The 24,212-nt window shown below is 41.4% G+C and overlaps 1 protein-coding gene across 1 annotated transcript in view; it reads left to right on the top strand.

Annotated features, from left to right (window-relative positions):
• Positions 1–20,261, top strand: part of Spx (Spliceosomal protein on the X) — a 75,050-nt gene extending 54,789 nt beyond the window's left edge. The window contains exon 4 of the mRNA XM_068355143.1: positions 19,014–20,261. Coding sequence (XP_068211244.1) covers positions 19,014–20,132 — 1,119 coding nt within the window. The 3' untranslated portion in view covers positions 20,133–20,261. The remainder of the gene's footprint in view (positions 1–19,013) is intronic.
• Positions 20,262–24,212: the final 3,951 nt, after the last annotated feature.

Below are 24,212 nucleotides of genomic sequence, written 5' to 3'. Positions count from 1 at the left end.
CACCTCCTAAGAGAGGCAAAGCGGTACCGCTTCAGACAGTTACACCGTCTGTCGCCGCACCTGCTCCTGTAGACCCTAAGTGGTCTTTACTGCAAGACATGCAGTCTCAACTAACGTCGCTTATGCAGGACTTTCGTGCGGAGAAGGTTGCTGCCGCACCAGCTAGTGCAGCTCCTTGCCTACAACCACCCACACGATCGGTTGTGCGTCCTGGGGACGCTGAGGTAACCTTCTCACGCACTCCAGTTGAGAGAGTTCCGCCACCCATGCGTTCCAGTGTGATCTGCCAGCCGCATGTTGACGTTCAGCGACGCACGGAGGTATCCGTTGACGTTCGGGAGGTTCAACAACCGTCAGAGTTATTTTGTTTTGACGCGGTGCGTCAACCTCCGCAACCCAGTGTGGTTGCCACTGCTCACCCACATCGGTCTAGACAGTCTGGAGTAGACGCTGTGCGTCCCCGCGCTGCTATGGTTGTTGCCAGCTCACAGACTGGGCAGCAGTTCCATGACGTTGCGTCCGGCTCAGTCACGCATGCACCCGTGCGGCCGGACTCAGCCAACCAGCCGTTACCCACTCCGTTGCCGTTCCCTCATCAGTTATCAGATGAGGGACTTTCTGATGATGATGGTGCTGCACATGAAGATGAACCGCACTCAGAACTGGACGAGCCTAAGTCTACGCAACCCTCTTTGGACTTTAGGAAAGTTTTGGCCCTGTTCAAAGAGATGTTTCCGGACCAGTTTGTGTCTGTAGCTCCGCGTTCGCCTCCGTCAGAGTTTGTGTTAGGCATGCCGTCAACCACTCCTGCCTTTACTAGACTCGTCCTCGCACGCTCGTCCAAGAGAGCTTTGCGAGTGATTGGAGAATGGCTGCAGTCCAAAAAGAGTTTAGGGAAGACAGCTTTTACGTTTCCCCCTGATAGACTCTCTTCTAGATCGAGCGTCTGGTATGCCACGGGAGAAGTTCTCGGCTTGGGAATTCCTGCCTCTGCCCTGGGCGACTTCTCAAGCCTTGTAGACTCTCCCCGCCGCCTAGCCATGAGACGCTCGAAGATATGTTGGTCATCTTCGGACCTGGACCACCTTTTGAAAGGGATATTTAGAGCCTTCGAGGTATTTAACTTCTTAGACTGGTGTCTAGGAGCTCTAAGCAGAAAGATCTCTCCGACGGAGAAGGAGACTTCCTTGCTCATTATGTCCTGCATGGACAAGGCCGTACATGATGGGTCTAATGAACTTGCTGCATCCTTTGTGTCCGGAGTCCTTAAGAAGCGTGAAAACCTGTGTTCATTCCTTTCAGCTGGAGTTACACCATGCCAGAGATCCGAACTTCTGTTTGCTCCTCTTTCTAAGTGCCTTTTTCCAGAGGACCTGATTAAGAAGATTGCCGCTTCTTTGATACAGAAGGATACTCACGATCTTGTTGTGTCCTCTGCTCGCAAAGCCACCCCTTTGCCTACCTTGTCAGCTAGACCAAGGTTGGACACTCCAGCGTCCCGTTTTATTCCGCCCTTTCGTGGCAGAGCCTCCAGCAGAGGAGGTGCTCGTGCCGAAGGGAGACGTGGAAAGAAGAAAGGAACCAAGTCCTTTAAGGGCAGAGTCTGACTGCCAACTTCTTCAGACAGCAGTGGGAGCCAGACTCAAGAACTTCTGGCAGACCTGGGAAAAGAGAGGCGCAGATGCACAATCTGTGAAGTTGCTCAGAGAGGGGTACAAGATCCCGTTTGTACGAAAACCCCCTCTAGCAACGTCCCCCATCGATCTCTCTCCCAGGTACAGAGAGGAAGACAAGAGACGAGCATTGAAACAGGAAGTGTCTCTCTTACTAGAGAAGGGAGCGGTAGTCAAAGTCCTGGACCATCAAACCCCAGGATTCTACAACCGTCTCTTCTTGGTGTCCAAGAAGACAGGAGGGTGGAGGCCGGTGCTAGACGTCAGTGCGCTGAATGTCTTTGTCACAAAGCAGACGTTCTCCATGGAGACCACAAAGTCGGTTCTAGCAGCGGTCAGAAGGGAAGACTGGATGGTCTCGTTAGACCTAAGGGACGCCTACTTCCACGTCCCCATCCACCCGGACTCCCAACCTTTTCTGAGATTCGTTTTCGAAAAGGTTGTCTACCAGTTTCAAGCCCTGTGCTTTGGCCTAAGCACAGCTCCTCTTGTGTTTACGAGGCTGATGAGGAATGTAGCCAAATTCCTTCATTTAGCGGACATCCGAGCCTCCCTCTATTTGGACGACTGGCTTCTCAGAGCTTCTTCCAGTCGTCGCTGTCTGAAAGATCTAAAGTGGACTCTAGATCTGACCAAGGAATTGGGTGTCCTTGTCAATATGGAAAAGTCACAAGTGGTCCCATCCCAAACTATTGTGTATTTAGGGATGGAGATTCACAGTCTAGCTTTTCGGGCTTTTCCGTCGGCCCCCAGAACAAGCCAAGCCCAGTTATGCATCCAGAACATGCTGAAGAAGGAACGATGTTCAGTCAGGAAGTGGATGAGTCTGATAGGGACGCTATCATCCCTGGAACATTTCGTAGCATTAGGAAGACTACACCTCCGTCCTCTTCAATATCACCTAGCATTTCACTGGAAAAAGGACAAGACGCTAGAAGCGGTCTCGATCCCCATTTCCGAGAAGGTGAAGTCTTGCCTGACATGGTGGAAGGACAGTATCAGCCTCAGAGAGGGTCTGCCCCTGGCTGTTCAGACTCCCAACCACGTTCTCTTCTCGGACGCATCGGACGTAGGCTGGGGCGCGACATTAGACGGTCGGGAATGCTCGGGAATATGGAACTCGAGTCAAAGGACAATGCATATCAACTGCAAGGAGCTACTGGCAGTACATCTGGCCTTGAAAAGCTTCAGGTCTCTCCTTCAAGGCAAAGTGGTGGAGGTGAACTCAGACAACACCACGGCTTTGGCGTACATCTCCAAGCAAGGAGGGACCCACTCACTGACGTTGTACGAGATCGCAAGGGACCTCCTCACCTGGTCAAAAGGTCTAAACATATCGCTAGTTACGAGGTTCATCCAAGGCAACTTGAATGTCATGGCAGATTGTCTCAGTCGGAAGGGACAAATTCTTCCAACAGAATGGACCCTCCACAAGGATGTATGCAAGAGTCTTTGGGCCACCTGGGGCCAGCCGACCATAGATCTCTTCGCAACCTCGATGACCAAGAGGCTCCTAATATATTGCTCACCAATCCCGGACCCAGCAGCAGTTCATATAGATGCCTTTCTCCTACATTGGTCACATCTAGATCTATATGCATTCCCTCCGTTCAAGATTGTCAACAAGGTACTGCAGAAGTTCGCCTCTCACGAAGGGACAAGGTTGACGCTAGTTGCTCCCCTCTGGCCCGCGAGAGAATGGTTCACCGAGGTACTTCGATGGCTATTAGACGTTCCCAGAACACTTCCCCTAAGGGTGGACCTTCTACGTCAGCCACACGTAAAGAAGGTACACCAAGGCCTCCACGCTCTTCGTCTGACTGCCTTCAGACTATCGAAAGACTCTCGAGAGCTAGAGACTTTTCGAAGGAGGCAGCCAGAGCGATTGCTAGAGCAAGGAGAACATCCACCCTTAGAGTCTACCAATCGAAGTGGGAAGTCTTCCGAACCTGGTGCAAGTCAGTATCCGTATCCTCGACCAGTACCTCTGTAACTCAAATAGCTGACTTCCTCCTATATCTGAGGAAAGAACGATCTCTTTCAGCTCCCACTATCAAGGGTTACAGAAGCATGTTGGCATCAGTCTTCCGTCACAGAGGCTTAGATCTTTCCAACAATAAAGATCTACAGGACCTCCTTAAGTCTTTTGAGACCACGAAGGAGCGTCGTTTGGTTACACCTGGTTGGAATTTAGACGTGGTACTAAGATTCCTCATGTCAAACAGGTTCGAGCCGCTACAATCAGCCTCCCTGAAAGATCTCACCTTAAAGACTCTTTTCCTGGTTTGCTTAGCCACAGCTAAAAGAGTCAGTGAGATTCATGCCTTCAGCAAGAACATCGGTTTCTCATCTGAAACGGCTACATGTTCTCTACAACTTGGGTTTCTAGCCAAAAACGAGCTGCCTTCTCGACCTTGGCCAAAATCGTTCGATATTCCAAGCTTATCGAATATGGTTGGAAATGAACTAGAAAGAGTCTTATGCCCTGTGAGAGCTCTTAAGTTCTATTTAAAACGAACTAAACCTTTACGAGGCCCGTCTGAAGCTTTATGGTGTTCAGTTAAGAAACCATCTTTGCCTATGTCAAAGAATGTTTTATCCTATTTTATCAGACTGTTGATACGAGAAGCTCATTCCCATCTGAATGAGGAAGACCAAGCTTTGCTGAGGGTAAGGACACACGAAGTTAGAGCTGTCGCAACTTCCGTGGCCTTTAAACAAAATAGATCTCTGCGAAGTATAATGGACGCAACCTATTGGAGAAGCAAGTCAGTGTTCGCGTCTTTTTATCTTAAGGATGTCCAGTCTCTTTACGAGGACTGCTACACTCTGGGACCATTCGTAGCAGCGAGTGCAGTAGTGGGTGAGGGCTCAACCACTACAATTCCCTAATTCCATAACCTTTTTAATCTTTCTCTTGAAATGTTTTTATTGTTGTTTTTTGGGTTGTCCGGAAGGCTAAGAAGCCTTTCGCATCCTGGTTGATTTGGCGGGTGGTCAAAGTCATTTCTTGAGAAGCGCCTAGATTAGGGGTTTTGATGAGGTCCTGTTGTATGGGTTGCAACCCTTGATACTTCAGATCCTAGGGGTCGATCAGCATCCTGAGAGGATCGCGAGGCTCCGTAAGGAAGACGTACTTAAAAAGGCAGAGTAATTGTTCAAGTTGACTTCCTTACCAGGTACCTATTTATTTTGTTTTTGTTATTTTGATAACTTCTAAAATGAAATAAAAATTCTTAGCTCATAATAATGTAAACATATAGTGCTGGTCTCTACCCACCCCCCTGGGTGTGAATCAGCTATTATAATCACCGGCTAAGTTAAATATTGAAAAATGTTATTTTGATAATAAAATAAATTTTTGAATATACTTACCCGGTGATTATAAATTAAAGGACCCTCCCTTCCTCCCCAATAGAGACGCAGTGGAACGAGGAGAAAATTGAGTTCTTTGTTTACATTGAGTACTGGGTATCTGGACGACAGATGGCGCTGTTGGGCACACCCGCAACCTGTGTAGCGATCGCTGGCGAATTTTACCTTAGAGTTTTCTGTCGAGCAACAGAGTTGCAGCTATTATAATCACCGGGTAAGTATATTCAAAAATTTATTTTATTATCAAAATAACATTTTTCCTAACATACAAACCTGGAGCTATTTATACAAATTGGCCCGCCACCCTGTCCCCCGAGAAGTCCTGCCATAAAGCAAAGTGGTTACTCAGCCGAGAGGTGTGAGTGAGCGGGGTAGCCAGTCTACCCCACCCCCCCACACGCTAACTAGCGGATGGGGTAGTTATCCCTCACTATATTTATCATGGCTCGTCTTTCAGCTGCGCCAAAAGTAATACCCTATAAATAGCTCCAGGTTTGTATGTTAGGAAAAATACAAATTATTTCCAAATTTGTTATCTTTCAGACTTTTCTCAAAATAGAGAGCTTTTGTTAATCATGATATAATGTTTTGCGTATTATGAGTTTTTGAGTGTTTAAGGTAATTTTTCTAAATTTGAGGTAGTTTCTGAGTAATCCCTTAAACATCATATGAGAGCCCTCATCTGAATGGAGGCTCAGAGTGCTGGGCAGACACTGTCCACCAGTGATACTTGATGCCTGTTGCCAGAATCTACCCCTACTAAAGGACTTGGGTTTGTATAGCTAGGAAATATATAAATTACGTTTAAGATTTTTTATGTTAATAACCACACTAGGATATATATCAAGTGCCCCAATCCACTAGTATAATACAAATAAAGCTGACTGGGATAATTTCAAGTTGTACAAGGGTCAAGTGCATCCCTTAAATTATTCACAAGATTGTAATGAAACAAATGATTTCTTTGTGAAGTTCTTCACACAAGCAGCTGACAAATTATGCCTCTAATTAATGCCTGCCCAACGAAACGCTTGGTCCCTTAGTGGTCAGATACAATTAACTAATTAGTAAAAGAAAAACACGCAATTGGAAGAAAACTAGAAACTTCGATTGAAAAATTATAAAATTTGAGTATTGGTCCCATAACGTTAGGAAATACAGTTAACAAACAGGTTTTTGTAGCAGTAGAAATTACTGAAGTGTACTGAATCTGTATTTTAATCAAATTTCTGCAAAATTTAGAAAAGCAGTAATTTGAGGAAGGATAATAGTGGGGCAAAAATATGTCTCTAGTCTGTCAGAAGATACTTCAGTGCAGAAGGTTTGGCAGAAATTTTAAAAATTGATGGTTCTTATAGCAGACCTGTGAGACATACATTAATGGGTCACTAGTTCATGATATACAGGTAGTCTCAAATATTATTGTGCAAAATATTGAAAGCATAAGCAGTATCAATAATCAGGAGGCTCACTTTCTACCTGTCAAAAGAAGAGGAGAAGCAAATACACTGAATTTAGATAGTGTGGAAGATATCTGTTGCAATAAAATATTTACTGAAGAAAAGCTTTTGCTCTATCTCATTGTAGTTGAATGGTCCCTGGTAAAGATGATGATAATTTTGATTTAAGAAATCTAGCTTTATAGGCAAAGTCCTATGTTATTGTAATTTTATAATCGTCCTTGGACCAAACATCTATTTCCAAAGACATGGTAATATGCAATAGTAATACCAATAGTTAAGCCAGGAAAAGATCCTATTAATCCAAACAATTACAGACCAATCTCGCTGGCCACTTGTGTTTGCAGATTACTGGGAAAAATAGTAAATTGTGAATTGAATTGATGTTTACGTTGTAATAACATTTCATTATCTTAGTAATTTGGCTCACAAACAGAGTGATCTACCTTGAACTCTTTTTCACACTTGGAAAATTATATAAAGTACATAGAGGTTTTGAATGAAAGTAAATGACAGTAACCATATTTTTTGACATTCAGAAGCCATATGATACAACTTTGAGGTATTCAGTACTAAAATCTTTGCTTTATAAATGTTTCTCGTGGACACCTTCCTATTTTTATTAGAATTTTGTTGGTGGAAGAGTATTCCAATCTCATAGAGAGAATGTTTTTTCCTAAATCTTACAACCTTGAATGTGGTGTGCCCCAGGGTAATGTTTTAAATTGGACTCTCTTTGTATTGACAGTGACAATTGCTCACATGCCATAAGAAGTAAAAAGTAGCCTTTACGTGGACAACCTTGCAATACTATGTACTACTCAAACAATCTTCGTCACTTGCAAAGAATTCTAAATAACTCGGAAATAGAAGTTTGGACTGCGTCTGTTGGTTTTAGGCTCTGCAGAAAAAAAATCGAGCAATAATGTTTTACAAATATAGCCGATGGAAACAAAAGCTAGAAATCAATTTTGCATTGGGTGCCGCTCAAATCCAATTCCAAGATAAAGTAAATTTTTAGGACTAATATTCTATACTCACCTTAATTGAAAAGCATATATATCTTACATAAAACCTAAATGTAATAATGTTCTAAACCTAATGGAAAAGTTGTCTAATACAATATTGGGTGCAAAGAAATCAATTTTACAGATGATCTATTCCTGTTATCAAGAATAGATTATGGTAGCCCAATGTATGGATCAGGATCTGAAGCTACTTTGAATTCTTTAGATCCTATACACACTCAAGGTCTGAGACTTTGCCGTGGAACTTTTAGGTCTTCCCCAAATATCTCGGTATTATGTGGAAGCGGGGAACCACATTTGTCCTTACATCAAGATTTTGTAACAGTACGAAGTGCATTAAATATTCTATCCACTAATTCTCCGGTAAAGAAGCTCTTGAACCACAGCAATGTATTTATAAACAAAACCCCCTCTCCCAATGAGAGAAAATATTTTATTACAATCCACAAACATCAGAATGAATCTTATTCATCCACTCTTTCTGCCACCTTAGATCATAAAGAAAACAAAAATGTGCTCCTATCTTGTTTATTTAGCAAAAAAGATATTACTATATTCAGTCACCATAAACACCAGGCCTTGGAACATATTCAACGGAAATCTTCTTTGGGTACTGGCTGTGCTGCTGTATCCTTAGACAAAATAATTTGTTGGCTCACAATACCTAGTGAATCATCAGTATTTACATCAGAACTATGCAATATTTTATTAGTAATTGACATTACCATTACCAGTGTCCGTGGTAGCCGACTGTCCACCATCTTCATGTCATGAAGATACATCAGGGGACGGTGATCAGAATGAATTATGAAATATTAAGGAAGGCCCTGAAGTTTTTCACTACCCATCGCAGAGCAGCCAACTCACGCTCAGTGGTAGATTAATGGGTCTCGCAGTCAAAGAAGGTCATGGAGTTGTAAGCTATCACCCGACACTCCCCTGGATGCTCCAAGGACTCGAGGCACAGACAAGCACCAGCACCCTCACATAAAGCATCAACAAACAGCTTCATGGGGTTTAGCATTAGCGGAGTAGTCAGGGAATGACAATATAATGTCCTCCTTGATTAGTTCCTTCAAATGCTCAAAGGCACAATCCATTTCTGTAGTCCATTTCAGTTTTCTGGTCCCTAGCAATTTTCATCCTCCAGTCTTTGTAGATAACAGTTTGGCTATTTGTGAGCACATGGGGATACCAGTCCCAAGAATCTCCATAGCTCACGCATAGTGGTAGGTTTAGGGAAGTCCTCAACTTTCTGGATGTATTCTGGTATCTTGCGCATACCATAATGACCAACCAAATGACCAAGATACCTAACTTTGGCTTGAACCCAAGAACACATCACAAGTTTTATCTTTAGTCCATGCTTCTGAAGAGTAGCCAAAACTTGTTTTACCAGTTTCAGGCATTCCTTGAAAGAATCCCCAAGGATCAAGATGTCATCAATGTAGATAATCACCTTGGCTTTTGGGAACTCTTGTAGAATACTCTGCATTTCTCTTTGAAACACAGCAGGTGCATTTTTCTGTCTTAACAATGTGTCTGAACTGCCAGTGTCCAAAGGCTGTAGAGAAAGCCGTGTATTCTTTATTGTCCTTTGCCAACAGTAACTGGTAGTATCCACGAACCAGGTCAAGGGTTGTAAAATATTTGACTTCTTGTACCCCGAATACAGCACAGGATCGGCCATGTTTGGCATCGGGAACTTATCAGAGACTGTCACTTTATTCAGTCTTATGTAATCCACACACAACTGTAACAGTACTGTTGTCCATTTTTTCAGACTGGAACAATGGGTGAAGATCAAGAAGAGATGCTTGGTTCACTAATACCCAGTTCATGCAACTCCTTGCACTGTTCCTTGATGGCATGAACAACAGGTTTTGCAAACCGTCTAACCCTCTGATAAATGGGTGTCTCGTTATACAGGTAGATAGGTATTGGTGTGCTAGAGCACTCTCCCACATCATCGTCACCAGTACTGATGTGATGACCGGAAGATGACGATGAAGCATCTGACTGAATTGGGCCTTCTGAGAAAAGTCCAGTTCTTCAGAGATAGACAGATTGTCTATCTCTTCCAATACGCTTGGTTCAGGTGTCAAGTCGCACTCTTGTGCTATCAGGCAGGATAGAGGAGTATCCACCATGCCATTGGTGAACACCTTCCCCAAGAGAGCATCCTTCTTAATCTTGGTACTGTAGTTCCTTCAGATGAACCCTTGAATAAAACTGAGTCTTGTCCATCTTTCAGTGTTAGGATGCCATGGATTGCTGTAGCTTTTCTTGACAGACCAGAGGTTATGATGTCTCCATCATAATACATCTCCGGCCAACAGTTGGATTGACAACCAGGGCACCTATAAAAGGTGTCAAGCCCCCCAGGAAAATCTACAGTGACAGGAACAAGTACGGACTCAGTACCGGCAATCCTGATCGAATTGGCCGTGTGGACTTCAAGTGCGTAAAGCACTTGCTGACAACAGGCTCCAGGTATTGGGATATGATACTCCTAAAGAGGCTCTTTGGTGAGTACCACTAACACACACACTCAGCTGATGTGGGGCTGCGTCAATTATCACCCCATTTGCTCTCAAGAACTGGTAACCAAGCATCTTGTGCTCAGTCATAGTCCCTGAAAGCACTACATGGAACACACGTGGGGTGAGTGTCATTCCTTGCAGGATAGGGGTCAACAGTACAGTACCTGAGGTCATAGGTCCTATTTGCCCTAAACTCTTCAGTCCAATGGTGTCGGGGATCATCTGCAGCTGGTAACCCTGCACTACACTCGATGACAGAAGGTTGACCTCAGCTCCGGAGTCAATGAGAGTATCCAACGCTCCCGATGGGAACTTAGACATGGTCACTGGGACAACCATGAGCGGTAGAGGAGCCAACTTTGTCAGGTTAACCCTACGAATGGTTTTCAATATAGCCTCAGTTCCTGCTTCTTCCCTGGAGGAGTCAGTTGGAGAAGCTTTGGACAGTGTCGAGGATAGGTTATCACTGGCCAATCCTGAAAGAGTCATTGGATGTGCAATGACCTATTCAGGTTGAGGGGTAACTTTGGAAATCAAGATTCCAGAGGCTGCCACCATGATATTAGGAGCAAACTTCCTACCACTCACACCCTACTTCAATATAGCCTCATCTTCTACACAGAAGGTCTGGTATTTAAAGCCCCATGATATTCCTCGGTTCTGGATGGCTTCATGGTCTTTGACCTCTTGCTCTTCTTCTTTTCAACAGTCTGAGAAGAAGCAGTGGATTTACTCCCACTTCGGCTCTCCCTGCTGCTGGTCGAACCAGTGTAGGACAACAGGTCGAAGTAGTGTTCACAGGTACTGCTCTCCATCTAAGAGGAGTCTGGATGAAAGTGTTTTCCCTCCCAGGGCTGTAGGCAATACCTGTATTCTGGACAGGTGATCTGTGCATCGGAGCCGCCTGTTGCCCTTGCCCTTGCCCTTGCCCACACTGCACGACATAGTGGTTGGCCGAGCCACAGCATAGGCAAAGGTTGAGGAATTTGCGACACTCGTTCACAAGGTGCCCTGGTTTCTTGCACCAAGTACAGTACCTCCTCTGGAACTAAGGAGATCTATTTGGGGTGTGGGATTGTGGCAGGCCTACTTCCACAGGTGCAGGCTTGGGGACAGGTCGAGGAGTAGTGTGTGGATAAAGTCGGTCAGGTAGACATGAAGGGTTAGGGGTAGTTATGGCAAATCTGTCGGCATACGAGCCGTGCCATGACTTTCCCACACAACTAATGGCCAAGTCCTCTGCCTTCTGGCTTTGTTGACGGTATGCCTCGTTGAGAACACTCAACAGATGAAGGACATCCTGCCAAATGGCCTGACGGCCAGCAGAGACATTGATGGTGACCAGAGACTGTTCCAGCAAACTCGCAGCTTTGCTTGGAACCGTTTTGAGGAGCTTTCGTTTTGGCTTTCTCCAGTCCAAGCTACGCGGAGGGTATGCCGACTTATACAAGGAGGCCAACCGCACGGCACAGGTCTTCAGCAGTTCGCCCTCTCCACAGGTAGCACTGCTGAAAGGGGCTTTTCTCCCTGCATCGCGTCACTAAGGTTCCTCGGCACCAGTCAAGGAGGTGTTCCTTCGTATCGGGGTACAAGATTTCGGAACCCCCTATTGCCAAGAAAACCTCCTTGATATCCCCCTTCAGGAACCTTCCCAGCTCAGCTGTCCACCAACTGGAGCTTCCTGTGTTATACCTACTGACACAGTAAGCCTCAAAATCCCTTAGGGATCGGGCAAAACTTTGGCCAGTTTCTAGCTGGAAGATCCCTGGCTTGGGGCTCTTCCTGGAGTCAAGGGCCTTGAATAGGTCAGACAGACGGCGGTCTGACGGGAGGGACTCGACTTTGTGGCTTAAGACACTAACACTGGACCAGGAGCTGGATGTGTCACCAGAACCCTCCCTGCCAGAATCTTCAATATTGGACTTCAGTGATGAAGTCGGCATTTCGGGTATGGCTGGTCTGGTCGTGTCGTTGGCCTGGCGTGTGTGCTTTGCGATGGCCCCTGTCCTGGCTAGAACTGCCTCAGCTCTAGCTACTGGAGCCTTTTCCAGTCTGCTGAACATTGCCTGGTCAACCAAGATCTGCACCCCTAGTCCACATACTGAAGTCTTTGGTGGACTAAAAGGGTTGGTTGCCGGAACAGGCGAGGAGGCAAAATGTCCACTCCAAGCACGAGACTCCCAGAAGTCTGGTAAAGATGGTAGTGCCCATGAGAACCCTGGAGGAGGCTGGAGACCTCCAATCACTGGCCCTTCTTCAGTTACAGAAATTTCCAGACCATTGACATTTGTCTAAGCCGGGGATGTAGAAGGGGCACTGGTGTTCACTGTGGTCGTAATCCCAGTGGCAGTGTGGCATGTTGGTAACGAATGGATGCTCTTTAGTGCTGCCACCTGGAGTGTCAGGGACCTCACCTGAGTCGCCAGGTCACTGACAATCGAGATGAGGACCTCCACATCTCGACTAAGGCTCTTCTTAGCCTTTCAACTCTTGGCCTATGACAATGCCATACCTAAAGGCTAGGTTTTTCCCTGGTCTTGGCACCAAAAAATATTTAGTGGTTTGCAGACTGTGGCTATCTAGCACGCAGACTGCTTAATTTCCGAATGCCGACCACACCCCAACTTTCCACTACACAAAACAAAATACTGTGGAATACCCAAAGATTTTATTGAAAGGTAAACAGTCAAGAAGAACTGGGCACCGGGCACCACCCAGCTAGTATCTCAGAATTTACTAATACTCTAAAGTACACAGTTCTCCAGATCAATGTCATCGCTCTATGATTTAAGTAAGATTTTCAAATTTAAGTGAATCTTAGGAACATTAGGAAAAAAAAATCAACCAAAAAGGAAAATATTTAAGGCTTTCACATATTAGGACACACACACTAGTATCTACACAGGTGCAGATGTGTTCAAAATAGTTGAATGATAAATTATATAGCCTCTTCCAGGCAGACTTTAGTCATTCATAGTAAAATAAACTACGATTACTTCTTTAGATTTTCATGAAGACACTTGAGTCAGGTTTAACAAGGCCATTAAGTTTGTGACGTAGATTTCTTCACAAAAAAATTACACAAATCATGTGGTCAGAACCTTGAAATCTTTGTATAACGTCCTCACGATCTATGCACTATCACCTGCATTAAAAGTGCAACTAAGGCCAATTTCCAAAGGGATTTTGACACTTGGTCGGCTTCTTATCACGACGTTTACCTTCAGGAACAGTGCCGTGGAAGTCAAGTTCCACCGTCTAGTAGATGTAGACACGAATGAATGTTGTACACAACACAGACAACTAACTTTCTTCGCTGTCTGCCATAGTTTGCCCTCACTTAAAACTCTGTTCAATGTTCAGGAAACACCACCAGTAATTATGTAACAATATGTAGTCAACACTATCAGTGAGGTCAAGCTTTGCACTTCTAAATTCCTCAACAGTACCCTGTCTTCTTGGCAAGATTCTCTGTCTTTCTAAATCCAAAATCTGATCCCTGCTGGGTGCAGGACACCGTTACTTTGTAGAGGGGCCGTGAGACGAAGGATATGGAGAAGAACTCAACAAATTAACAAGAAATAGTAAAAAACTGAAACATTAAAAAAGTAAAAGCTAAAATATGTGAAGTAATTTGTATTTTTCCAAGGTATATTTTTTTCACATGTTCAGCCTTCCAGTTTCCCTCCTCCACCTATCATAATCTATGTCTCTGATCGCCAGTCATCTGTCTCCAAGTCAAAGCTTTATATTGAAATAATTATTTACTCATAATATAATTTATTATGTTTAATTAATTGTTTAGGGTATATTTCAAAGTTTTTAGGGGGTGGAACACATTATTTCCTATAGAAAATTTTGACGTATGATTATCTCTACATACAAGCTTTTTTGGAACGAATTAAACTTGTAAGTCTAGGTACTACTGTATTACAAATTGAAGAGCTCCTTAATAAATTCTATTCCTAAGAGGTGAATGTTGAAATATGTTGAAATGATGTGGTTGTTGGCAATGCAGCTAAGGATTATATAACCATCATAAAGAATTTCATTGTTATAAAATGGCATGCAATGTGGAATCATGAGTTGAGAAAATGATAAATTAAAACAAATGAAACCAATTGTTTCTCCTTGGAAATGAAAATGCTAGAGGGATAGGAGGACAGAGGTAATTTTGTGCAAGATGACATATTGGTCATATAAAATTTACCCATCACTTTTTAATGCACACAAACTCACAGAATTGTCTCCAAGTGCTGTGAGTATGGTGCTATTTTAACCATTCAACATATGTTTTATGGATGTACTTTTTTTTTAAACCAGAACTTTATGTTTTGGTCAGAAAACTTTATCTGACATTTTATCTGATTCTGAGTATTTTTCAGTTTTTTAAGATTTTAATGTTTTCAGAAAGCACAAGTTTAATAGATTAACTTTAAATATCCCTTTATCAAAGACCTTCATTTTCATCTTTTTTTTTATCAATAGGATTTAATATATTTTACCTTTCGGGCGAGATTGGTAGGAGTTTGCTTGGTAAATCTCCATCCCTTTAATAATGATAACTGAACAGGTTTGCATGTCAAACAAAGTTCAGGGTAGAAACAGTTTGATTGTGCTAAGCTCCATCAGAGTTAGAGACTTCATGCTTTCAGGGCCTGTTCTTAAAAGCACCCGTTCGTCAATCCTCTTGGAGGTCCATCCATCCATATACCAAGGCACTTCCCCCAATTTTGGGGGGTAGCCGACATCAACAAAGAAACAAAACAAAAAGGGGACTACTCTATGCGTTCCTCCAGCCTAACCAGGGACTCAGCCGAGTTCAGCTGGTACTGCTAGGGTGCCACAGCCCAACCTCCCACAATTGGAGGTACCTCTGCTTTTCCCTCTATGTACCAGTACAAGACTGCTTTGGACTCTGTGCTGCTGCTCAAGTGTTCAACTGCACGGTAATCTTGGTAGCAGCTTTGGTCCATTCACAAGAGATACATCTCTTTATATATCTCGACGATTGGCTGATCCTGGTCCCCTCTGAGAGGCAGTTGCTACAGGATCAAGTTCAGCTTCTCACATTTTCTAACACTCTGATGTTTGTGATAAACTTAGTCAAATTTCCTACCTCAAGCAGAGGCAGCAGTGAAAATCTTCATCATACAATTACATAAGCATTGAGTGTCCTCACCTGATAATATCCTTATCATCATCTTCCTGACAAAACAAACATTATTCCTTATCCAGTGGACATGTACAAGATTTTGTGAATATTGTCAATGGGCCTGATTCTTCCATTAAAGTACTTCCTCTTTTCCATCAATATTTCTTGGCAGTGTGGTGGTCAGTAGCTAATGCATGTACATGACAGTCTCAGGCATATTTAATTCCTGTTAGTTGCTAGCAACTTTGAAGATAGATTGCCTGATTTGTACTGTGTATTTTTTATCAGCTTTGCAGTCTTCATTGGACCTCAACATAGTTCCCATCATGCACACTTGTCCTCTCTTGTACCAAGTTCAGCACACACTGGTATGAGTCTATCTGGGGATATTACACCAATTATTCCTTTTCATCATTAGACTGGCTCAGGATACACTTTTCAGTTGATAGACTCCTGACCTTAACAAGGAGCTTCTTCACCAGCTTGTGGTTTGTCTCTCACATTTGGAGCCATCAAAAAGAATATATAATACAGCCATCACCAATTTACATGTAGGATATAGTAAACTTTTCAAAATACATGTAGGCCTACTGAGATAATCAGACTACTAGATAAAAGTGTTCTTGTGCTTGTGCTTAGTATGGCCCATGACCAATTTGTCTTATGAATTAAGTATTTGCAGGAACTACTGTAACAAATGTCTCAACACTTCTACAACTGTCACAATTGGATTCGTTGGCCTTGAAAATTTTAGTTAAGCTATCAGAATAAAAACTAGGTTATTTAGAAGTTCAGATATTGAAGAAAATGTTTTACACTAGCTATTTTCTAAGATTTAAGATGGCAGCCATGTGGTACTCATGGCATATGGAAACATCGTTTTTCTGATTACTTATGCTGTAAGGTTTCCAAAATATAGTTTTCACACTTCACAAAATTCTAAACAAAAGTTACAATTCAAACATAGTGAACCTGACCATAAACTGCATTTAGAATTACAATTTTGGGAATAATACAAAATGAAGTTTGTTGTCTATGAGTCATTTGGTTTATTATAAAAATAGGACTTTATGAAGTCTGTATTTAGACTTTAAGGGAGCTGGTTGGCCAATGTGGTTTTAGTAAGAACAGGACTTTGACATAAATACCACTTTATACGGTGACCTGGGACATGTGACCGCATATGATATTCACTTCTGACCTTTGGTTTTGTGACACCCATCCGATTTATCTCGAAAGTAAGCGTTTTTCAGATTCTATCTTCTCCCTGATACCTAATACTGTGCATACTACCATATATAGACCTGATACAGACCTCCCAACAAACAAAGAGTTTTTTCTAGAAGTAAATTTTTGCTAGATATGAATTTTTCATTATGGTAAAAAAAAATAAACCCCATAAATCAAGGGAAAAAAAATGAAACAAAATTTTGAAAAAAATGTAGTTTAATTGTTCTGTAATGTCTAAGTTATATACCAAATTTCCATGCTAAAGCTTTAAAACTAAGGGAGAAGATGGAATTTGAAGGTCACTGAGTATAGTTTTGAGATATAGCCATTCAAAGGTTTTCTGTGTATTTTTACAAAGACAATATTAATAAATCATGATTATTAAGAATTTTTTTCTTATTATTATTACTTGCTAAGCTACAACCCTAGTTGGAAAAGCATTATTCTATAAGCTCAGGGACCCCAACGGGGAAAATAGCTCAGTGAGGAAAGGAAATGGAAAGTTAAATATTTTAAGAACAGCAACAGCATTAATATAGATATTTCCTTTATAAATTATAAAAACTTTAACAAAACAAGAGGAAGAGAAATTAGATAGAATAGTGTGCCTGAGTGTACCCTCAAGCAAGAGAACTTTAACCCAAGAAAGTTGAAGACCATAGTACAGAGGCTATGGTACTACCCAAGACTAGAGAACAAAGGTTTGATTTTGGAGTTTCCTACTCCTAGAAGAGCTGCTTACCATAGCTAAAGAGTCTATTCTACCCATACCAAGAGGAAAGTGGCCACTGAACAATTACAGTGCAGTAGTTAACCCCTTGGGTGAAGAGGAGTAGTAGTTAACCCCTTGGGTGAAGAGGAGTTGTAGTTAACCCCTTGGGTGAAGAGGAGTTGTTTGGTAATCTCAAGTGTTGTCACATGTATGAGGACAGAGGAGAATCTGAAAAGAATAGGCCAGAGTATTCAGTGTATTTGTAGGGAAAGGGAAAGTAAACCATGACCAGAGAGAAGGATACAATGTAGTACTGTGTGGCCAGTAAAAGGACCCCATAACTCACTTGTGGTAGTATCTCAATGGGTGGCTGGTGCCCTGGCCAACCTACTACATATATTCCTTTTTGGGTATTAGTACACCATCACTATGTTATTTATCACAATTTAATCATAAGTGAAGATCCTTTTCCCAAAATCTTTCTTCTTTAGTCTCTTGGTGCCCCCATGCTTTTCCTATTCTCTCTCTCACTCTCTTTCTCCTTCATTAACTCCACTAATATCACCGATATTATGCGAATATTAAGGGGAATTTTCTTTTGTATGTTAGCGAGATGTTTTTATTGTCTTTTCCTCAATGGCATGTTGAAATTCTTTCTAAAACAAAAAAAAAAAAACAAGTAAAAGCAAGTGAAAGTCAGAGGTCAAACTCAAATGTTTAGTATTGTAATAAATCTTGATTATTGGGAATTTTATATTCCTATTTGGGTACTAATAAACAAAATCCTATCAAGTTTATCATAATCTAATCATACATGAAGATCCCTTTTCACAATATCTTGGTTTTTTAGGCTCCTCATCCCCCATGTTTTTTCCTAATATATATATATATATCTCTCTCTCTCTCTCTCTCTCTCTCTCTCTCTCTCTCTCTCTCTCTCTCTCTCTCTCTCTCCCTCTCTCTCTCTCTCTCTCTCTCTCTCTCTCCAGATTTTCTTCTTCTGTATGTTAGCGAGATGTTTTGATTGTCATTTCCTCGTTGGTATGATGAAATTCTTTCCAAAACAAAGAAAAGGATGTGAAACAAAGGGAGTGCCAGAGGAAAAATAGAACATGTAAACTCTCCCCAAAGGTTTCACCTCGCACTGAAAACTCAAGTGACTAAGCACTCTATACGTGACTCAAGGAATGTCTACAGATGCCATTGCTCACAATTTGTTTGATATTCAAATGTAATAATTATCAAAATTTGCAATAACCGAAGAAATACTGCATTTTCTTGTACGGATCAACCATTTTTGTCTTATTGTGATACTCTTACTAATTACCCTATAGCTGTGAATGTAAAAGGAATTTTGTCAAAATATTTTGTATATGCATTCTCCATTGCCATACGAAGCCCCTTTAATTTTTTCAGTATTTTCCGTTTTTCTCCCTACCCCCAATATATTGGCTTACCAACCGGCCCCCTTAAAGGCAGCAAGAATTTCTGGTTTCCTCTTCATATTGAGAAATTTAAACAGTAAATTCTTTACAATTTAATTTCGTAATTATACAGTACATTTTAAAAGAGTCAGAGGTCAATCCCTAATGGCATACACTATCATATAACATATGCACTTTTAATAGGTCAGTGATCAAGGCTAATATTCCTCTTTTGTTTGTACAAAGAAGGCCATTGTATGGTATGGTGGAAGTGCCCTGGCTACAAAGTGGTTTTGTTGGTAATATTCTAAAGTATATGGTCAATTGTATTGTTTTGTTTGAAAAACTTGAATTGTATTAAATTTTAAAATTTTCTTATTGGAGTTGATGCTTAAAATTACTTTCATTTACAGATTATGCGAGATCCTGATACCGGTAACTCCAAGGGATATGCATTTATCAATTTTGCCTCGTTCGAAGCCTCAGATGCGGCTATAGAGGCTATGAATGGTCAATACCTATGTAATCGAAGTATATCAATTAGTTATGCCTTCAAGAAGGACAGTAAAGGAGAACGACATGGCACTGCTGCTGAACGTCTCTTGGCTGCCCAAAATCCATTGTCCCAGGCTGATAAGCCACATCAGTTGTTTGCTGATGCCCCTCCTCCCCCAACCCAGTCAGCTCCCCCACCTCCTGCCCCTCCTCCCCCACCTACTTCATCTGGGGTGGTCACATCAAATGCACCTCCTGGTATGTCTGTACCTCCTCCTGGTATGCTTGTCCCACCTCCTCCACCAGTTCCACCTCCACCAGGTACCTCTGCTTCTTTCCCACCTCTCCCAAATGCTCCACCAACAACATCTGTACCTCCCCCGCCAGGTTCTGCTCCTCCATTACCACCAGTTCCACCTCCTCCTTCAAAGCCACCTCTTCCAGGACAACCTCCTTTGCCCACTTCAGGGCCACCTGTTCCTCCAGTGTCATCTGCTCCTGTTTCATCGAATACTGGGCCTATGCCACCATACGGCCCATATCCACCTCGTCCTGGTATGCCTCCACCACCCTGGCAAGGGGGTCCTGGAATGCCTCCACCACCTGGAATGCCACCACCACGACATGGTCCACCAGGAATGCCCCCTCCACCTGGAATGAGACCACCACCTCCAGGCTGGAGACCGCCACCACCTGGTGGGCCTCCTGGAAGGCCACCTTTTGGAAGACCACCATATCCCCCCCGCGGTCCACCAGGACCCCCACCTATGCCTGGAATGGGACCACCTATGCGTGGAGGACCTCCTTTGCCTCCAGGTCCCCCTCCATCGGGTGGCCCAATGCCTCCAGGTCCCCCGGGCCCCCCAGGTCCACCTCCACCGAGGGGCATGAGACCCCATCCTCCAGGTGGTCCCTCTGGGGGTCCTCCGGGACCTCCAGGTCCACCAGGCCCTCCAGGCCCCCCACCACCAGGTATGGGACCCCCACCGCCACCACGTCCACCATTACCCCCTCCTCCTCCAGGAGGGGAAAAGTAAAATTTATTGGTTTTTAGTTCAGCAATTTGTCATACATTTGTTAGATAAAATATATGAAATATGTATTTGGTAGACTTTGGTACTAGCTACTTTAGAATTTTTTCATAAATGGCCAAACATTTTCTGTTTTGTTTTGTGTATTATTTCATGAAGCCTACAAAAAAATTTGTACACTATGTGAAATGGGAATTTTAAAAAATACATTTATGGTCCTCACTATATAATTTTTTAATCTGGTCTGTGGTAGATTTAAAAAATGTGTCCCAGAAATTATTTCATAGAATTACCGGATAACTTTGTTAGAATATTCCAGCAGCTCTAAAATCAGTTTCATCTTGAGATGCTATGAAAAGTAATTATGTATATTATATTGAATAAAAAATACAACTGTTTACTATTCAAGGAATACAGAAATGTACAGCACACATTGAGCTTTTTAAAATTTAAATCACTTATTCAGTACATATGTCTGACATAACTGTTAATAATTTTACAGATGAAAAAAGTAAAATATTTGATTTTATTAGTTTTCATGGCTACAGGTAATGACCATGTGTGTTATTGATTAAATTGAATTTTACCTCGCCACTAGGATGATGTAAATGGTGTTTTGCCGGAGAAAATTTTTAACTTCTCCGGAAAGACACTTTGTGTATGTAGCATGTGCTCATCCGCATTGAAAGAAATTTACACTTAAAATGTGTCTGGTAACACCATAACCATCATCACATAACATGCTACAATATTCAGTGTAAAATTCTAAGCATAAGGGATTGTGCAATTGACTACTGTTTTATACAATGCACTTTTATCACTTTAAGGCATGAAGGAATAGGAATAATTTTTTCATAAAATCTTGACCCTGACAGACTCTGGAGGCAGTGAAAATGTTAATCTTGGAGGAGCCTATGGTATTAACTGATTTTGTTTAGTAATATGAGTAATAGTGGTGCAACAGGTTTGAATGGCACCATCTGGATTTGTTTAAATTAAAATGATTGTATTTATTAAATATGAATTTTATGTGGAGATAAAATTTATATTGAGTTGATGGAGTTACTACAGTACTGAAGAAAACCTACTGTAGAGGTTTATTTGAATTTTAGGGTTCTATATTGACATATTAGCATGGATGTCTATGTTCCCTATAAATAACAAAGAAACGACCAAGGTCTATAACCAAGTACTGTACAAGTAGATGTCAGAGGTCTTGGGCTAATATTCATTGATAAAATCCAGGAAATGTTAGAAGCATTTTTTTTAATATATAATTTTTCTTGTATTCCAATTTATGTGTGTGCTATAATTTGAAATATTCTTAGAATTTAAATTGGACTTTTGCAGTCTTAAAAAGATAAAAAATTTAATTAAGAGTTTAATTTGCAAATTTTGTGAATATCAAAAGTTTAACTAAAGAAAGCAGCCCAGATAATTCTTTAGTTTCATCCTGTTACAAACCCTCATACTTCATAAACCTAAATTTCCATTTAGGTTGAATGATTCAAGGGTCAAATGGCTCTGAATGAAATAAGTGAATTTTTATCTTGTCTTTTTAATATAGTACCTATTTTGTAGGCTATGGCGAGTGGCAATCTACATTTGCTTCTACAGGTAATACAAACCCTCATCTGTTAATAGAAGTATGACATTAGCGAAGCCGGCACAGCTGTTCAACTTTTAACTAGGTAAACATAGTTGTCTGTCTGGTACACATTCTCGACTGGTGCAGCAACCGGCACTTTAACTTGGGCTGCGGTAGTTTACTAACTTATGTCACCGCGTCCTATTTCTGGTTACGTATTGCGCTTTCTCTTTCTCTTTTCAGAGTGTAGTTGATAATTATGCTGTTTGCTGATGATGATCGTTTCATGGGCAGACATGCTGCTTTTTCCTGGCAAGCCAGGCCAAATTTGTGGATGGTATATTAGTAAGCCAGATGTGGATCCCCATTAACTTTATAGTTTTTGCAGAGGACATGACTGCTCTGTCTTTTCTTGTGACGAGTGTATGGAGTGGCCTCTTCTTCAATGAGTTGAGTTCTCAAAGAAGAGGAATAAGACGTCTTGAGATGAATTCATCGGCATTGGACTTGACAACACCCAAGCTGATAGGGAAGAAACTCTTTACTAACTTTTCTCCTTTAACTTCTTCAGGACTTGGTCCTCTGGAAGAATTTGTAAGGGGAAAGGAAACCCTGCCTTTCTCTCGGTGAGGGCTTTTGAGCGAAATGGGAATATTGCCTTCTTCCAGCAAAGATAATTACACTTTACCCCTCTTTCAAAGGACTCTTCTCTGTGCCTTTCGACGACAACTTTCACAAGGACCTTGATCTTAGTAAGTTATGACCTTCCCTTTAGTCAATGTTTTTTAACGGTGCATATTTGCACCGACTCACAGGGGTGCCCTTTTAGCTCGGAAAGGTTCCTGATACCTGATTGGTCGAAAGTATTTTTGTCCGAACACCTTCATTGTTCTCAAATAATTACCAAGTAATGTGAATCGAAACTTATTTATTAACCTATATTTCTCCATCAGGTATATGTTTTGTTAATAAACAATGTGAAAGAATAAATATAATATAAAGTATCGTCATGGTAAGTCTAAATTTAATAACACAATCCACCGAAGTCAACGACAGCAGCTTATTTTCGGATGCATGTTTCGTAATTTTGTAATTTTTCACATATTTTAAAACAAATTGGGCTAAATTACACTCAGCATAAGTTAAAAATTTTATTATTAAATTTCTTTGAATACCAGAATTTACCAAAAACATGGAATTGATAGAACTCGATATTTGTGAAAACTTATGGAGAGGTAAAAGAACAGCCTGTAGCGGCCTGGTGGGAAAACAATCCCTTCTGACTGTCATAGACGCAGTTTTTATTTCGTAATATAGTTCGGCATATTCCTTTCAGTTTAAATAGTCTTGCATTGTCTCTCACCTTATATCTATCTATTTTCTCCGATATCCCTTCTTTCATGTATGGGATATCCGCACTACGATTCCTTATTTCTTAACCTCTGTGGAAAGTGTTGGCTTAAAGCAGTGTTTCCCAACCCTGGGGTAAATTACCCCCGTGGGGTAATGGACCCGTATTTTTGGGCTAACCAAGATGTTCTGAAATTGAGTTATTCACATTCCCATAATTATTGCCAAAATTCATACAAAATCTGCAATAATTATTTTATAGGAAAACTCAATAATTTTAACATTGCTGTACTGTTGCTACATGATCCATACAGTTCATCAGGTGGCTGCAAAAAAACATCCGATGTTACCGGGTATATGTTCAATGGGGTAATTGATTAGTTGGAAATAAAATTTTGGGGTAATCATTTAAAAAAGGTTGGAAAACACTGGCTTAAAGGGAAGCGTGTGCTAGTCTCATTACAATAGTGTAGAGGCGGGAATAAAAAAGAAAAATACTATGCTTAATTTCATTTGATATAATGTGAGCTACTGAACAGGTTTACAGAATAGGCTATACTTGCTACACAGCATAAAATTTATTTTGTTATTATCATTTACATACCTACTGACGTAAGGTACAAAACATAAGGAATCGTAGTGCTGATGTCCCATATATGAAAGAAGGGATATCGGGGAAAATAGATAGATACTAGGTGAAGAACAGGAATGTGGGAAAATACTTAGCAAAATATTACGAAGATAGATAATTCAAGACTATTTAAACTGAAAGGAATAGGCCGAACTATATCACAAAAAGAAAAAAAAAAAAAAAAACTGCGTCTATGACAGTCAGAAGGGATTGTTTTCCCACCAGGCCACTACAGGCTGTTATTTTACCTCCCCATAAGTTTTCATAAATATCGAGTTTTAATAATTCCATGTTTTTGGTAAATTCTGGTATTCAAAGAAGATTTATAATAACATGTTTAACTTATGCTGAGTGCAATTTATTCCAATTTGTGTTAAAATATATGAAAAATTACAAAGCATGCATCCGAAAATAACCTGCTGTCGTTGACTTCGGCGGATTGTGTGTTATTAAATTGAGACTTACCATGACGATACTTTATAATATATTCATTCTTTCACATTGTTTATTGACAAAT

Source organism: Palaemon carinicauda, chromosome 31 (genome assembly GCF_036898095.1).
Source record: "Palaemon carinicauda isolate YSFRI2023 chromosome 31, ASM3689809v2, whole genome shotgun sequence".
Taxonomy (NCBI): Eukaryota; Metazoa; Arthropoda; class Malacostraca; order Decapoda; family Palaemonidae; genus Palaemon; species Palaemon carinicauda.
This window is presented reverse-complemented; position numbering and strand designations above follow the sequence as displayed.